Source organism: Microtus pennsylvanicus, chromosome 2 (genome assembly GCF_037038515.1).
Source record: "Microtus pennsylvanicus isolate mMicPen1 chromosome 2, mMicPen1.hap1, whole genome shotgun sequence".
NCBI lineage: Eukaryota > Metazoa > Chordata > Mammalia > Rodentia > Cricetidae > Microtus > Microtus pennsylvanicus.
In genome coordinates, this window is record NC_134580.1 from 104,550,183 (window position 1) to 104,568,698 (window position 18,516).

The 18,516-nt window shown below is 42.5% G+C and overlaps 1 protein-coding gene across 1 annotated transcript in view; it reads right to left on the reverse strand.

Moving 5' to 3' along the window:
* The window catches only part of Atp8b4 (ATPase phospholipid transporting 8B4 (putative)), a 158,206-nt gene that overhangs the window by 120,119 nt on the left and 19,571 nt on the right, over positions 1 to 18,516 (reverse strand). Inside the window, exons 4-6 of the mRNA XM_075962061.1 lie at positions 7,399 to 7,512; positions 3,801 to 3,899; positions 2,806 to 2,867 (exon numbers count right to left, since the gene is read on the reverse strand). Coding sequence (XP_075818176.1) covers positions 2,806 to 2,867; positions 3,801 to 3,899; positions 7,399 to 7,512 — 275 coding nt within the window. The remainder of the gene's footprint in view (positions 1 to 2,805; positions 2,868 to 3,800; positions 3,900 to 7,398; positions 7,513 to 18,516) is intronic.

Consider the following 18,516-nt stretch of genomic DNA (forward strand, 5'->3'; position numbering starts at 1 on the left):
GAAGGTGAAACTTATTTTGAAATACTTTTATTATGAATTAGCAAGAAGAGGTCAAGATAAATTTCATATTTGTATTTTCACTGCATCCAAACAGCTCTTCAAACTCTTCCCATGACTTTACTTTCAAATTCATTGTTAAGTTCATGAAAATACGTCTCGTTGACATTGTTTTTGTAAAACAAAATGATTCTTCTCAAGTTTTCCTTACAAATCTGCAAGCTCTTTATACAGGTTATATGATCACAATGGTATGATCATAATGTGATCATATGTAATCAGAATGGTGTAACTATAATGTAATCATATGCGATAAGAATGGTCTGACCATAATATGATCATATGTGATCACAATGGTATGACTATAAAGTGATCCACAATGGTATGAACATAATGTAAACATATGTGATTATGATGGTATGGCTATGTGATCATATGTGATCACAATGGTATGACCATAATGTGAATATATATGATTACAATGATAGGACCATAATGTGATCACATGTGATCCCAATGGTGTGACCATATACAAACAATTAGGTAGCTGGAGGTAAAAAGTACTCGGACTGTCTTCTCCCTTGTATGAACTGAAAGTCTCCATTACAATCAAAGTAAGATGATGTAACTCAGTGGAGGGTGTATCAATTCTCCCATGGGATCAAGAGTCCCAGTCTTCCATTTAGAAGATACACAGAGACATACTCAATGTGTATTATCAGCAGACATGCTAAATTCATGATGTCTGAGTTTGTTGTTACTGCAGGTCCTCAATCAGAAAGTGTAAGAGCCTATCAGGAAGCAGTACAGAAGTGGAGGAAAGAAGGAATGTCAGAGCCAGGGGATAGGGGAGATGTGCAGCAAAAAGATGTCTTCTGGAGGTGACACAACCATTGCATCCGTGAGCTGTCTTCATCTGCACAAGACCTGCACAAAATTGGGCTCCCAAAATGTTACCATAGATGGGGTAGATGGTTTTACTGCTGAATTTTACAAATCTTTTAAGGAAGATTTAATACTAACACTTCTCAAACTTTTATATAGAATAGGAAAGGAACACTACCAAACTCATCCTAGGATGCCATTATACCTCTGATGCCAAAACCAGACAAAAAGAAAACCATAAACCAATCTCCCTGATAGACACGGTCTTCAACAACATGCTTTCCAACTGAACTCAACATTAAGAAGATTGTTTTCCATAAGCAAGATGATTTCACCCCAAGGATACAAGATACAGTCAATACAGCACATCAGTAAATACAATAAACCACATTTAATTTCTGCACTTGGGAGGCAGAAACAGGCAGATCTTTGTGAGTGCAAGGACAGCCTGGTCTGAAGAGGGAGGTCTAGAACAGCCAGGGCTACACAGAGAAAACCTGTCTCAAAAATAAACAAATAAGGAAGAAAAAAAAAGAAACAAGTTCTGCTGAAACCAGGAGCAAGCAGAAGACAGTTCAGGATTTAAAAAAAAAAGGCTACATGTGACAGACCTATAATTGGCATTATAGCAATTCCCAGCACTCAGGGAGGCAGAGGCAGGAAAATCTCTGTGAGTTCGAGGTCAGCCTGGTCTACAGAATGAGTTCCAGGACAGTCAGATATACACAGAGACTCCCTGTGTCAAAAATAAACAAATAAATACATAAATAGGAAAAGTAGAATTTAAAAGATATGAAAAGTGGTCCATTCAAAAAAGAGTAAAATAAAAAGAAACAATGGAAGGGAACTTAAAGATTTCCCTCTTTAGCCATTAGGGGGCAAGCAAGAAACCTGGCACCAGGGAAATTCTCAGGATCCCACAAGCATGACCCCAGCTAAGATCCTAGGCAATGGTGGAGAAAATGTCTGAACTACCCTTCCCCTATAATCAGATTGATGACTACCTTAATTGTCATCATGGAACCTTCATCCAGCACTGATAGAAGCTGATGTAGACACCCACAGCAAAGCAGTGGGCTGAGCTCCTGAGAGGAAGGAGCAATAATATGAGCAAAGGGGTCAAGACCAAGACCCACAGAAACAGCTGACCTGAGCTTGTGGAAGCTCACTGCCTCTGGACTGACAATGGGGAAACCTGCATAGGACCAAACTAGACCCTCTAAATGTGGGTGACAGTTGTGTGGCTTAGGGAGTCAGTGGGGCAACTGGCAATGGGACCAGGATTTATTTCTAGTGCTTAAACTGGCTTTTTGGAGTCCATTTTCTTTGGAGGGATACCTTGCTCACTAATGGTGAGGGCCTTGGTCCTGCCTCAAAGTGATGTGCCAAACTTTGTTGACTCCCCATGGGAAGCCTTACCCTCTCTGAGGAGTGGGTGGAGGTGGGGAAATAGGGAGAGGGAAGAGAGTGGGAACTGGGATTGGTATGTAAAATGAGAAAAGACTGGTTTAATAAATAAATAAAATATTTCTCTCAATTTTCTAGAGTTTTCACTGTTGTTTGGGTATATATTCATGTTTGAAATAACTACTGATGTCAATACTTTTTCTACAGATGGTATTTATTACATGAATTAATTATTAATACATGAAATTAAATGTGAGGAAAATTCATGTTACTGTAGATAATGTGTCCTAAATTCCTCTTTGGGAGGAGTATAAAATCCTGTCAGCTCTATTTACTTGGTACTACAATATCAAAGATATGTTTGTATTCCATAAAATAAACTCCCAAAGAATTAATTTCTAATAAATTATAGAAGGACAGAAATACGCACTATTAAACTAGAAAGCCACCAGTCCCTGAGACCTGTTTGGGAGCCCCCAGAGCTCTTACTAAAAGCCCACAGAACGAGTTTCTTACTTGCTGTTGATGAGCACTTCCGACTGCCGGTTATTCACTTGATTATCACTCCGGTGACGAAACTGGAAAATCAGAATTTAGGCAAGAACATCTTAAGTCATACTTTTTCAATTCTAACAGCAACACTGGGTGCATTCTCAGTTCAACTGTTCAGACAGTGCGGCTATCCGTCCAATGTGAGCACAGCTTGCACTTGCTTTCAGCGGTCTATGGACAGCTAATCAACACTCATCTCCCTACATCTCATCCTGGCATATGCATCACCATGGAAATCGTGTGTGTGTGTGTGTGTGTGTGTGTGTGTGTGTGTGTGTGTGTGTGTGTGTGTATACGCACATACTGTGTGCTAGACCCACAGCTCTTAATCCTTACACATTTCTAGTTGCTTCCAAGAAGGCAGCAATGCCATTTACCTCACAGTCCAGAGACAACCATACACAGGTTTTGAGAACTTCGACCCGGAACCAGTTCTTGTTTCTCTCACATGCGCACAAAGTCACCTCAGCATACTAGTGCACAACCCCAGATGAACAGGAGCACTTTCAGGGACTTGAAGTCTGAATTTCATAAAGTTTAATAGGAGTGAGAGATTTTCCTTTTGTATTTCAAGATGAAGTGTGTGTGTTTGTACAAACACGTGCACACACATGCACCACTTTCTACTACCATCAGACCTCTTTTTCAACCTCAGATGCTATAGGTTCATTGTGTACACTGAAATATGCTCGGCACTTTATCAGGAAACAGAAACATAGCACATTAAGACAAGTGTGCTATCCATATGTGTGGGGACAGTTTTAAGCAACTCATACCAAATTGTGGGTTTGTTTAAATTTCTACATGCAACAACTGTGGGAAAACATCCCATAAATCAACTTGGTAATTATAAATCTTTCCCTCTGCCTCATGCTTGACTACCCTTCAGCAGCGCTGGCTGGGTTCCCACTTCCTGTTTGACACTGAGACATCAAGCTTCCACAGGAGCGAATACCCACATAGTCGTCGGTAGCATCCTTGACAGCTGTCATGGAGATCACCAGGACCAGAGGCACGATGGTGGTGAACCAGGTCAGGGAAGAGATTTCTGGAATGAGCTGAAACGAGCATTTCCAGATGTTTAAGACGTTTTAAATTGGGAAATACATCTCCTGACCTTTGTCAACATATTATATAACACTTACAGAAATAAATTGACTTTGTTCAGCTATTTGTACCAAAGTAAACTTGCTAAAACAATTCAATTACATGCATTCAACTGCAAAACATATAGAGAAATGCCTTCCTGCCAATATTCAGATTTTCTGTGGTGTAGGAGGCCCTTTTGTATTTGTGTTGCTTTCATTGGTTATTAAAGAAACCGCTTTGGCCTAGTTGATAGGGTGGAACTCAGGTAGGTGGGGAAGACAGAACAGAATTATGGGAGGAAGAAAGCAGAGACAGGCAGATTGCCATGATTCTCCTGCCCAAGAGGGATGGATGCTGGTTAGACTCATGCGGGTAAGCCACAGTGAATTAGTGATACACATTAATGGAGATGGGTTAAACTAATATGTGAGAGTTAGCCAATAAGGGGCTGGAAATAATGGGCTTGGCAATGTTTTAATTAATACAATTTCTGTGTGATTATTTCAGATGTAAGCTATCAGGGCAGCCTGGACAAACAAAGGGCCCCCGTGCTCTCAATACAACAATCTGACAAAAATTAAAAATAAATAAAAACTTGAAGCTAAGTGAGAAGCCGGCTCCTGAGTTCCTTCGCAGACACACATCTGTCACTAGTCTGTTGCACATCGCAGATCCATCGGCTTCTCTTCTCAATTTTTAATAAGTTACCGTCTCCTCTTAATAACACTTGCCAGAGGAGCCTTTGTTCCTCACCCTTGCAAAGGTTAGGCAGGTGTTTCCATCTTAATAATTGAATGCTCGGAAAACTCAGTTACTTTCCATGCTAGAACGTTTTGTACAAAGCCATGGGTTACAAATCCACAGAACTAACAGTCCCCCGACTGTGCACAGTCCCCCGACTGTGCACACCAGAATACACTGTGAATGGTGACCCAGTGTCAGATGAAACAGAGCTGATATCACGTCCTTATTTTCCTAACCCAATTCTATAGCTCGAGCATCTAAGGCATTGAAAACTCTAGCAAGAACACACACTGCTAAAATATGCATCCAGATCTCTTTGACCCCCACACTATCCCTCTGTGCCTGTATCTCTAGCACTACCACCTACAAGAAACGCGGTAACAAGCATGTGATCCTCTTAGACTAGTGGTTTTTGTTTATTCAAATCAAATCACATTCGCTTGGGATCTCCTCCAGAGCTGTTAAGCAGGATAGGGTCCAGTAGAGACTATAAATAAGTCCCATAAATAATTCAAAACTAAACCATATATAACAGATTCTGTGCAATTTTTAAACTTCAAAAAAGTCCCTGAGGGCTATGTAACAGACACAAGCTCCAGTGTCCTACATCACACTAGGTGACTGTAGGACAAATAAGCAACCAGAAGACAGGAGTTTAAGGGGCTGGGGAGGTGACTCAGTGGTTACGAGCATTGGCCGCTCTTCCAGAGGACCTAGGTTCAATTCCCAGCACCCACATGGCAGCTCACAACCATCTGTAACTCCAGTTCCAGAGGCTCTAACATCCTCATACAAGCATACATGCACACAAAACACCAATGTATTTATTCATTTATCTATTTATTTAAGAAAAACAAAAAGCTAGGTGCTCAAGGCTTCCCAACACAAAGAACTGACCAATGCCTGGGGATGCAGAAAGCTGCTTCCCTAACTTGATGGCACATTGTGTTCATGGTCTGAATTCTCACACTATACTTCATAGATATAGTATATTATCTCATGCTAATTCAAAAAATAACTTTAAGAGACACAATTAGAAAACAAAACCAAAAGGTCCCTGAAGATGCAGCAGAAACACTGGGTGGGTAGCAGAAAATCCCACCATTCTCTGCTCTCGTTAATCTGTGACTTTACCCATCATCTCTCCTCCGGGGCTCCCAGATATTCACCAATAAGTAATATTAAACCAAGCCATCTCAAATGTCCAGATTATAAAATTGTGTGAACAAAGGCCTGGGACTGTAAGCAAGAATGCCATTAGAGAAATAAATTCAAAATTCTACAATGGTATGAATGGTCACATCAAGACTCCAAAAGCAATTCAATGACACTGTGGGGGAGAGAAATTGGGTCTTCATTTCCTTTCATGAATAGCAGCTTGTTTATTCATCAGGTTCTTTTGGTTGGTTGGTTGATTGGTTGGTTGGTTGGTTGGTTGGTTTTATTCGGTCTGGTCTGGTTTGGCTTGGGTTTGGGTTTTGTTTTGGTGTGTTGTTTTGTTGTGGTTTATGCACAGTCAGTATTCACTTATTCTCAACTGTATCTTTTTTGCTTAGGAAGCTTTCCAGTTGTCCAATTTTAGTTCTTTTACTTTTAGTGAGCTGACTCCATTCTGATTCAGGTTTTGACTCATGCTCAAGATAATAACTGAACCAAATTTTTTAGCAACAGTGATTAGCTTAGGAGATGGATGCAATCAGAACTAATACCAACAGAAAAGTGATATTTTCTTATCTCTCTCTCTCTCTCTCTCTCTCCCCCCGCCCCTTTCCTTTCTTCCTTCACAGGAGCTAGACAGCTTAAAAGGTAGATTGCGAAGCTGGCAGGAATACCAGATAGGTGAGACCTGACAATATTGAAGGAATCAGAAAGAGAAGCCATGTCCTACTGCAGTGGCTACTGTTTTTGAATTCAGTCACACAGGAAAAAAAAAATAAAGCTTGGCATATATTCATCGTCTGGTGAGGCTAAAAGAGATCTCTAGCACTTACCATCAAAAGATTAGCACACAGAGTTTATTACTCAACACTGGTCATCTCACAGCCAAGTCAACCTCACAGATCTTATAAATAGCACAACCCTCTTCTGGGTCTATCAATCTGATTTATTAAATCATCCAAAACAAAAACTGATGTGTGTATAAATCTTTCTTGATGTATGCCTTTTTCCTTTCCTAAATGCCAATAAAAGTTGACATTTCATTTAAGCCCGATTTTAGTTAAATGGGGGGAGGTTATTATTGACCAATTAATGACTCCAAACTATAAAAAGTCACCCTACAGTGAAATAACATATATTAGGCATCATTTACTTTATAAACAAACACAATATGCTGTTGTTCTTGGACCAACGGGAAATTTGTCAAGTTCCACAACCTCTGCGATCTTAGGAGCCCTACCCTGTCAGTGTAGGAGAATTGATAGGAAAAGGAAGAAGGTCATGAGTAGCAATTGTTAGACTTCTATATGGTTCAAATAAAGATACATATTAGAATGACCTAGGTGTTTACGCTAAGATGAAGGCACTATTTTTGCTTTATTTATTCTTAGCCCTCTCTATTTTTAAGATGAAAAACAGTAATAACATTAAAACTCTAATGTTATTAAAACTTTAAGAGTGGTCCTATGCAATCATGAATGTTTACTGAGTAAAATGACTTATGTTTTAGAATTATACAAGTACTTTCAACAGATAGATAATGAAGAAATACAGTGTAAAGATTACCTGTAGTATCAGGAGAAAAAGGAAATAGGCATTCGCCACTCTTTGGAACTGTTCAAATAAATTAATTGGCAAGAATGTGAGAACGTTGTACTTGGACGTATGGATACGGTTGTCCTGAAAAAGATAGCGTCGTGTTAGTTGAAACCAAGGCACTGCCTGATATGACTCTTCCACATACAAGCCTGGCACTGCTATGCCACAGCAAGCCAGAGCAGTTAGTTATCTAGGAAGTCCTAAGCTCCACATAGCCAAGACCATAACATCTGCCAAGATAACACTGCCCTAACTCTAGGCAAAATGACCCAGTATCAGATCACCCATGTAGCCATGGGTTATCACACACAAATTGGCTTCTGAGATTTTTCCCTTCTTATGCACTCTTAAGTAGATATTGCAGGAGTGCCGCTGTCTTGCTTGAGTATCCCTGAGCTCGTGCTGGGGTGCACAGACTGAGGGCATTTGAATGATGATCAATCTGATCTATCACCCTTTGGGAAACTGACAAGGAATTTTTTATTTTTTTTAAATTTATTCTTTGTGTCTTTTACATCATGCATCTCCATCCAATTCATCTCCCCATCCCTTTGTATCCACCCTTTGCCCTTGCAACCTGCCCCTCCTAAAATAAAATAAAAAATTTTAAGAAAAAGAAAGGAAAATCTTGTCGTGGAAGCTGCAGTGTGACCCAGTGAGTCCAAATATCTTTACTTGTGAGTGTTTCTTGCAAAGAGTCATTGGTCTGATTCGAGGCCTCTGGCTTCTACTACACAGATACTGGGCCTTCACTGGGACTCCTCTTATTGCCCTGTGTTGTGGAGCTCCTACAGTTTTGCATCTGCAGGACCTGCCCCTTCTCATGCTCCAGCAGATCGTAGATGGGGTGGATGCCCTGTTTCTGGGCCTGGAGAGTAGCAGAGTTGATCAAACCACCAGCTCTCCCCTATCCTCACCAACACGGGGACCTCTCCAGCATTGCCCCTACTAGTTCACCCTATATAGCAATAAGCAAAGGGCAAGGCTGGTTCTCTTGCTTTCATGCCCTAGGAGCCAGCTCACCCACATCTACACCACCAGGGCCAGCTCTACTGTGTTGCCCAGGCGAGGTGCAGGGACCACTCTCCTGAGTGTTGCAGTGTGGAGGCCCAAAAATGTGAGCCTATTTCCACCTTGATCAAAGGTCAGAGAGTTGGAACTTACCTCTAGTCCTTCACGACTAGTGTGTTTCTACCCCCAAACAAAGGTTCCACCTAGATTTAGGTGGGAGAGTTCTGCTCACTCAAGGTTATTGTCAACAAGTGTGGCTAATAGCCAGAGAACTTGAATTTCAAGAATAGAGAAGTAGATATGTTTCTACTTCAAACTAAGTCCAACTAAGTTCCAGTTCCCTTAAGGAGATAACTTTGGATTCCACCCAGGGAGTGGTTTGCCTACAGAAGGTTTCGGTCTAGGGTGTGAGCATGACTTGTTTTGTTCCAGCAACAGAATGTTTAATTATGGAGGTATCCCACGACCTTCAACTGGTCTGTTCACGTCCTTGTCTCACAGTAATGCAGTCTTTTGTCTTACTCCTACCTTTTGGGGCCAGGGGTATTTTAAGCAATTGGAAATTAACTGTGGGCGAATTTCAGTACTCACTGGAATTCCCTAGTGATATTATCCTATATGTTTCTCCGTTTTATTACTTTCATTCACATCTTCGTATTCTTTATGCTATTTCTAAATTCCCACACCTCTACCCTGGCAAGAGGCATTTTTGTCAAGGCTGGTCCCCAACACTGCAGCTGGTGAGGGTCATGAATAGCTCTCTCACTCTTAGGACCTCAGGGCCAGCTCTCCCAGCTGTCACAGGTGGTGAGGGGGGCATCTCTTCCTCGCCAACACCACCATAGGGAAGATGAGGGGTGAAGCCAGATCTCCTCCGCTCACTTTCTCGGGGCCAGCTCACCTGTGCCCCTATCAACAGGGACAGTTCCACTGTGCTGCCCAGGCAAGGTGCAGGGCCTGCTTCCCTGAGAGCTGCAGTTGGTAAGGGGAGGGGGGTAACTCTCGCCTGCCACAGAGAGCAGGGTGAGGCGGGTAGGACAAGGAATTTCTACCTCTGGACATCTTCTGGGATACTTGCAAGGTAGCCTGTCCTCAGTAATGGAATTACTGGAAACAATCTTTATCTTCACTGTTATCTCTTGCTCTGAGCCAAGGCAAGGCCCTCGGGTCGCAAACGCCAAGTCTGAGGCCTTTCCTGGCGACCACAGTATAATACTTGAATGCTGCTTCTCAGTGACCTTTTATAGCTACCCCTTCCTGGCCACCCTTTGCAGAATCCACCCCGACTTCTCTACATCTGTGCTAAGATGCAGTACCTGCATCCAAATGCAAAATGCAAACATGGCCAATAGCAGGGCTTTGTTATCGGGTGTTTTGAACCTGCCCTGACATTCCATTAGCTTGGTGGAAACTGCATCTCACTGTGTTTCCTTAGTGAGTTTTAATCACCTGAAATGACCTGAGGGTGATTAGGAGATACACTTAAAGGTAAGTGTTCTGTAGTCTCCCTTGCCTCCATTTCCTGACTCAAAATCTTTAGATGTGAGTATAACCCACAGTAATCACGGAAATGGGGAAGAAACTATAAAAACTTCTATTAAGTCAGTTTTCTTTCCTAAGCATTTAGTTTTAATATCAATATGAAAAGTCTTTCATGTGTCCCTAAACCATTATTTCAACTCGCGTGCATTACCAAAAACATTAAATATGCCTTACAACTTTGTGATGTCAGGAAGATTCAAATGCATGTGTTTTATGTGTTCTTATAAAGCTAAAGACAAATACACTAAAAAAGGACAAGTCCACAGGAAAAGAACTTATTACTGAAACAATAAAGCCTGGGATGTAACCAATGACCTTTCAGATTGACACAGCTCTCTGTTCGGTCATTATATGAAATACAGGGGGCTGGGAGGAACTCAACTAGTAACGTGTTTGCCTTGACACACAAGGGTCTGACTTGATTCCCAGAACCCAAGTCCAAAAATAGGGGTAGGGAAAAGGTGTCGCTTGTAATCTCAGCTTTGGGGAGGCAGAGACAGGCAGGTGCATGGGGCTCACTGGTCAGTGGACCTAAGCCTACTTGTCAAGTTACAGTACAATGAAAGTCCCTGTCTCAAAAACAACTGACTAAACATGGGTAGCACACATGTGCATATGTACACACATACTCTATATATACTGTAATGAATATGTTTTATTCATCTCCGTATGAATCTTTGAAAATACATTAATTTTTATTTAAGCATTTGTAAGTCCATTTATCTACATTCCCATGTAGTTTAATTCTATCTTGCCGGGACTGGAGAGATGGCTCAGAGGTTAAGAGCACTGGCTGCTCTTTCAGAGGTCCTGAGTTCAATTCCAAGCAACCACATGGTGGCTCACAACCATCTATAAGATTTGGTGCCCTCTTCTGGCGGGCAGGCATACATGCAGACAGAACATTGTATACATGCTAAGTAAATAAATAAATGTTTAAAAAAAATTTCTATCTTGCCCACAAAGATAGCATAACAAGATTGAATAATAAGACATGATAAAATCCAGAATCAATACAGCAAGGACAAAGGTCCTCCCACTCCCCAGTTAAAGCCTCCCTGTTTTTCCCTTCATATAACCGCTATCCTGCTGGTCTCCTCTCCAGTGCTGCCCCCCTTCCTCCCACGTTCTCTTTGCTTTCCCCATTTCCTTTGTTACTGTGGCTTATACTCACATCTAAAGATCTGGAGCCAGGAGATGCAGGTGAGAGAGAATACGCAACACTTCCCTTTCTGGATTTGGGTTACCTCACTCGATATGATACCTTCAAGTTCCATCAATTTAACAGCAGATTTTGTGGTTTAATTTTTCTTTAGAGCTGAATAGCATTTATTGTGAATTATGTATATATAAGTAACACTAAGGTTGTTTGAAAAAGTCATAAGGAATCATTATTTTATATTTACTTAATTATACATAATACACACACACGTGTGTGTGTGTGTAGTTTAAATGAAATTATATCAGTTGGGATGATAACGGTTCCAAGACCCAAGATCCATAGACTATCTAAATAAACCAAACCCTAGCAACAGGCATAAGAAACCTCCTCTCAAGTAGTCAGTCAGGGGAGTCCAAGAGATTTCTAGAACAATAGAGGCTATTGCTGCTTCCTTGGTTGCCTCCCAGAAGTTGAAGAGAAGTCTCTATTGCTGAAGATATCATACGCTTTGGACACAAGACTTGGAGCTCTCAGTCTGATATCACCAGAAAACCTCCTCCCTGTAGACTAGCTTTCACGGAACTGGAAGACGCTTTGCAAGCTGCTGGGGTGGGGGAACATTCAATAGTCCTACGTGAGCTATTATGCCTATGAATCACAATAATGGTCAGTATGGCGAGATATCTCTAAAAGCGCAATCTTAGAGCCGATGTCTTGTCGATAACCAGGAGCTGTTAATTGGTCTTAAGGTCCACAGGAGGGGAACGATGCCTGGTACTGTAAACCTAGACAACCATGCCTGGCTAGTGAGATCAGAGATCTCGGAGGAGGACACGCTGCTGCCACTTTCCTAAACCAGTACCTAAACTAGCTGCATTCCAAATAGTCATCCTTACAGCTGCAGATGAGTTCACCCCTCATCAAAGAGTAGATGGTGCAATGATTCAGCCACACAACATGGCTGACACTTCCGGGTTCCAGGGCCACCCACGCATGTGAGGAACAGCCCTCATGCAGAAGTGCCTAATGGCCCCGGGGAATCATTCATGATGTTTTCCTGAACAGGGAATTTGGATAAAACAATAAGGAAGAGGAAAGTCAGGAGAAAGGATTAATTAATCAAACCTGTCTTCCAGGACTGAGGATGTATCTCGGTGGCAGAATGTTCTCCTAGTATGTGTAAGACCCCAGGATCAACCCCCAGCACTGCAAGAAAGAAAAGTCTCAAACATAATCGTTTTGTATTTTTCATTTAAGTTACTAATGCAGAGGTTAAGTTTGCATGTTGCTTAAAGGAGTGTCAAAACCATAGTAAAAATTTTAAAGAATCTCTCCTATAAGCCTGGACTCTGGACAAGTGAAGAGCCCGTTCTGCAGGATAAAGTGATGATGCCAAACAGAACCTATGGTCATGTTCTACACTGTGTTCAGCTTTATATACAGTAATGATTGTATCATTCCGTGGACACTGCTGTGACGTGACCACATGGTGAAGCCTGCACAGCTTAGACAGGGGCAAGGAACGAGGCCACCCTTCACGACATGCTCTAAATATATCTTTATTTTTGGTTTTCAGTCAAAAGGGAAACATGCTTTCATTCCTATTGTCCTAACCAAAACAATATTCAGAAGACCTTCAATCAGATATATTGCTATTTAGTCATATTGTTTGTTGAGCCAGCCTACTGGGGCACAAATTCTGGAGCAGCTCACTTCCTGACCCAGCACTGAAAGCCTTCCCCACTGTCCTCTTATGAGACTTTTCTACCGTAGACCACTAGGACCAAAGAAGGCTCTTTCCAGAGCTACCTGGGGAATCAATGTGACATCTTTGATGTTAGTAAAAAGCAAAGCTAGGGGCCATGACTTTCGTTCATTAGTCTGCTATACAATAAATATTACTTTACCTAGGCAAAGATGTGTTACATTTGTTTATGCTATATTTGTTTAACAATGTAAAGATGTGTTGCTTTGCCTGCCTAAGGCACCGGATTAGTCTAATAAAAAGATGAACAGCCAATAGCTAGGCAACATAGGGATCGGTGAGGCTGGCAGACAGAGACAATAAGTAGGAGAAGGAATCTAGGCTCAGGTGAATGAAGGAGAAGAGAGAGAGACCTCCCAGGTACCAGCCAGCCAGGCAGCCATGGAGGAAGCAATGAAAGTAGGACATACAGAAAAAAAGAAAAGTATAGCTCCCTGGGGCAAAAATAGATGAAGAGAAACAGGTTAAGTTATAAGAGCTAGCAAGAAACAAGTCTAAGCTAAGGCAGAGCGTTCGTTATTCAATCAACTAATAATAAGTCTCCTTGTCATTATTTAGGAGCTGGCTGCTGGTCCTAAAGAAAGCCTGCTGTCTTAGTCAGCTAGTTAATTAGCCCTAATGATGAAACATACCATCATAGGTGAAGCTGAGCCATGGTAGGACTTCCACACAATAGGGCAGAGCCTACCCATGGACGAGCAAAAATTATCTCTCTAGAGGAAGCTTGCTCTCTAGGGGAGATGGGGGTGGGGCAGGATACTGAGGCCAGTTATCCTTCCAAGCTTAGGTAAATGACTCCACCTCTGGCTTGGCAGAGTAAGAAGTTGGGCAGGTAAACAGTGCACCAATAGGGAGCCTTCCCTTGGAAGGCAACACCAGGAGAACAAAGGATGAATTCCTGAAAGTTTTTTTTTTTTTTTTTATTTTCGAGACAGGGTTTCTCCGTAGCTTTTTGGTTCCTGTCCTGGAACTAGCTCTTGTAGACCAGGCTGGCCTCGAACTCACAGAGATCCGCCTGCCTCTGCCTCCCGAGTGCTGGGATTAAAGGCGTGCGCCACCACCGCCAGGCTACTGAAAGATTTTAAGTGGAGACTTAAATCTGGAACATTTGTTTAATGATGCAAAGATGTGTTTGATTAAACAAAATTCACGTGTGGTCCAGAGACTGAGACAGCTACTACTAACAGGAAGTAGTAGGGAGAGCCACGTGGAGAAGGGTTCATAAGGAGTGGTGAGGCGCAGCATGAGAACTTCTCGGGAGATGCGAGGAGGCGAGCTAGGTGAGCTGCTTGCTATTCAGCCTCTCTGGGAAGCAGGATTCTACTTTAACCTTTAAATCTTGAATTCTTTAGCGGGACAGAGATTTAGATAAGTTTTCTTTGTAGTTTTGAAAGAGCCAGTGACTGAGGGAACAGAACTTCCTCAGGCTGCGGCTCTTGCTGCCTAGCCGCTGCTGCTAGCAGTGAAGCTGCAGTTGCTGACGAGGGTGGCCGTAGTTTAAAAGACGGACAATTAGAAAACAGGACAGCAGGAGACGTTAATGACAAGATTTTTAGAAAATAACTGGATGGAGAAGGAATTGAAGGTGGCACAAAAATACCTCTGAAAGGAGTTCTTGTAGAGGACTTTGAGTTATCCAACTAAGAGGATGGGAGGCTGGACCAAATCAGCGGTAGAGAGAATGGCAATAAACAATGGTGGTTGTGGTGGTGGCTAATGTTAGCCAAGCCCTTACAATGAACACCGTTCTAACTTGACATTTTGTACTTTGATCTATCCTCAGGACATTCTTGTGAAATGGGTACTATATTCCCATTCTATGGGGCGAAAAGCCAGAGTTCAGAGAGAGTAATCTTTACAAGGTTCCATAGCTTCTGGGTAGTAATGCCAGATAGGGACTCTCCACCTGGAGCCCTCGCTATCACCTCTGTGCTGGCACTACAGCCCAGTGCAAGCAGTTGCTCCTCGCTCCACAGCCTTCATTTGCCTCCACTCTTCATCCCCAGCCCTTCTGCTACCTTCTGTCTACCTCGTTCCTCCTTGTCCGCGCCTTAGTTACAGTCCTGGTTGTTGTTGGTTTGGGGGGCAATTATAGTTCCCTTGTGTTCCCTTGCAATTCCCTTTGATAGCAGCTCCACTGGCCCCTGACAAGTACCAACAAAGACCAAAAGAGTAGATAACTAGACCTTCCTTTCAAGTTTCCAATCAGCAGCAGCGGTGGCCAAACGTCTTCACATGTTCAGTACTGACGGCTCAAGGAGAGGCAGAAAGCGTAAGTGGAACGTTCTTCAGAGACAGGCCACCACAGAAAATGCCAGTAAACTGGAAGGATTTGTTTTGACACTGAGAGTCTCACAAGCTGCGTAACTGTATTGCTGAATACACACAAAGCCAAGATAAAAGAGCAAGCACTGGTAAGTTCACACCAAAGCACTCGGGGACTTTCCTCGGGGTTCCTCTGGAAATATTTCTCACGCTGGATTATCATGGAGATGAGATCTCAAATTAAAATTATCTTGCGAAGTCAAAAGATTTATACAAATACTGGATTTCATGAGCAAATTCTGAACTAATCCCCCAGGGGATTTGTGACTGCAATGTACTAGACAGGACAAACTCTATCACAATAACAAACCACTCCACTCTGGGTGACTTCACCCCCCAGCAGTTTATTTCTGGTTCTGCTACTCATTTAACCCGAGTCTGCTCCTAGTCACTGGTCGTGTTGGGCCAGGACTATCTCAATACTTCCAATACAGTACCAAAGGGAAAGAGAGTCTCTGGAGAGCCACACCCATCCACTAAGACCTCAGCACTAACGCCCACAGCACATGGCTAACAGACAACAGAAGGGCTGCCTCCGCCAGAAATGAAAATTAGTCTGTGATGTCTCAGCTATAATATAACTGTATATATTTATATATGTAAGTATAGTATAATATATATTGTGTATATATTATATAATATTGTACAATATTGTTTATACACACGCGCACACACATATCCGCTTTCTGTGTTCCAAAGCCAATCCTGTAAACAGCAGGTGTATTTGACTGTGTTCTCAACCACTCTGCTAACAGTCCTCCATCGCAGTGGGTTCAACTCCCATCTACAACTCCAGGGTCAAGCTCAGATTCACTTACACTAATCACACAGCCTATCTTCCCAATCACATTTCTGCGGTGAGAAAATGGTACATAACCTGACTCAAGAGACTTTCTCTTACCTACTGCATTCTAACCTGGAAGGAGGGAGCCCTAGGGGCACTACTCTTGGGATCCTGAACCTCCTAAGAATAAAGTAAACACCTAAGACAGAAGGCTAGGGTGTGTGCGATAACAAAGGAAAACTGGACGTGAGTGTGGCGGCGCACGCTGCGTCCTCGGCAGTGAGAGTGACGGCACAGGCTACATCCTCAGCACTCAGGGAATGGAAGCAGGAAGGTGGAAAGTTCCGGGTCAGTCTGGGCTACATCCTGAGCTTGACACCTTGTATTGAGACCTCACAGAAGATAGATAGATAGATAGATAGATAGATAGATAGATAGATAGATAGATAGATAGATAGATAGATGGATGGATGGATGGATGGATGGATGGATGGATGGATGGATGGATGGATGGATGGATGGATGGATGGATGGATGAATGGAAAGATAGATAGATAGATAGATAGATAGATAGATAGATAGATAGATAGATAGATAGATAGATAGATAGATAGATAGATAGATGAATAAAATCTAAAAAGAGAGTTAAATTAGGACAGGGCTTCCCGTAGGTCCCACGAGCTGTTACTTACTTTTTAACTATATGTTCTGTTGACATCTGTCTTTGCCTAAGTCAGTTTGAAGCTTTTTTCTTTTTTTATTCCCAATCAAACACCAGGCACAAGCATTAATAACACATTTATTGTCCATGTAATAGTGTGACTTTTTCTCTACTCTTGCCTACCACACTGCATCATAGAAGGTAAACCTCCATGATCTTAGAGCTGTCTGGGCACACTTCCTGCTTCTGTGAATCCCACAGATCAAACCCAGGAACTTTTGCAAGAGCGCCATGGTTTCCGCATTATCAAAGCCGCCTTCCTCATCTGATGAGACACTCTATGTCATGGCAACTGTATGAATGTCTACCTTTCCTTGCTCCAGGAATGCTCATGTGTAACGTTACTACAATACAGTCTAGATTCCAGGAAGACAAAAAAATCCCGCTAAGGGAAAGGGCACCTCTAAAATGATCTATTTAAAACCGAAGAGAAACCATGCCCACAGACTGCTTGCGTAAAAGAGGAAGTGGCCGGAAGGCATTTGCGCCACTCAAGGAAATGTGTGAAACACCCACGTTTATGCAAAGCTTCCCCCAAAGAATGTGGGGGGGGGGGCACACGGGCAGCACAGTCACCTCTGGCACCTGCCTCTCTTATACCACACTCCTCCATAATAGTCAAATGTTGCCTGGTGCGTTTCCATGGGCTCTGAATCGGGAGCAATGCAGACGAGGGAACGCTGCAGAAGAGACTGTGTGGAGAGGTGGCTAGAGACGGTGGCTACCAGCAGCATCTCAGCAGTCTCCTCAGCCAGGATCCCAGCCATGCGCAAAATATATTTCTGTAGTGAGAAGAGGAGGCCATGCTACCCCTAACTGTCATTCATTCATTCAGCTCCTGCTTGCAAAGGACCTCCTATGTGCCGGGCATCATGTCATTGAGCCAGGACTGCGAATATGGACAGATGGAAGTCCATACACACATAGGGGAAGTCTGCATTTTAGCTGGGCAGGCAGAAAGGCAGGAATAAATAGAAAACAAGCTTGGCCACTGGTGACAGTGTTTAAGGAAGTGACAAGCACTAAGTTACAGAGAAGAAGCACCAAGATTTCCCTTTAGGAAGCCCTCTTGTATGACATCCCTAGTGAAGGTAACCTCGGGATGACCCTGACAGGGAAAGAAAGAGGACATGAAGTTGGGACGGGTGGGGAGGTAGGGACAGATCTGGAAGGAGCTAGAAGTGGGGGGGGGGTGAATATGATCAACATTGTATGAAATTCTCAAAGAATTAATAAAAAACGTATGTGTTTTTGAAAGACTCCCCTGATGAGTCTGCGGAGCCCCTAATGCCAGGGGTGCCCACCCCCCACAGAGGTACCAAAAGAAACCCTTGTGTTAGCTAAAAATAAAAAAAAAATAGGTGTATTTTAAAAAAACAGCGTTGAGGTATACTTAATGCCTATTTTCTTTACTATACTTGTATGTTTATGCTCACTATAGATTTGTGACTATGGTAAGGGCAATATCTATATGCAAGTATTTATACATGTGTACACATGTGTTCATATATGTATGAGTATGTGAAACACACGTATACTTGTGTGTATATATGTGTGCATGCACATATACTGCATCTATAGTGAAAAGACTATATGTATGTGTGCAGGTATACTCAACAGTTTCACTTTTTTCACAAGTAGGGATTGTGTTCACTTTGAGGATGCATGAACAATCACAGTTACAATAGAGAAAATGAGCATGGCCAGGATGGGAGAGTGTGGGGCACCCGGGGTGATAGTTCCTCCGCAGCCAGCAAGTGCTGTCACCTTGCACA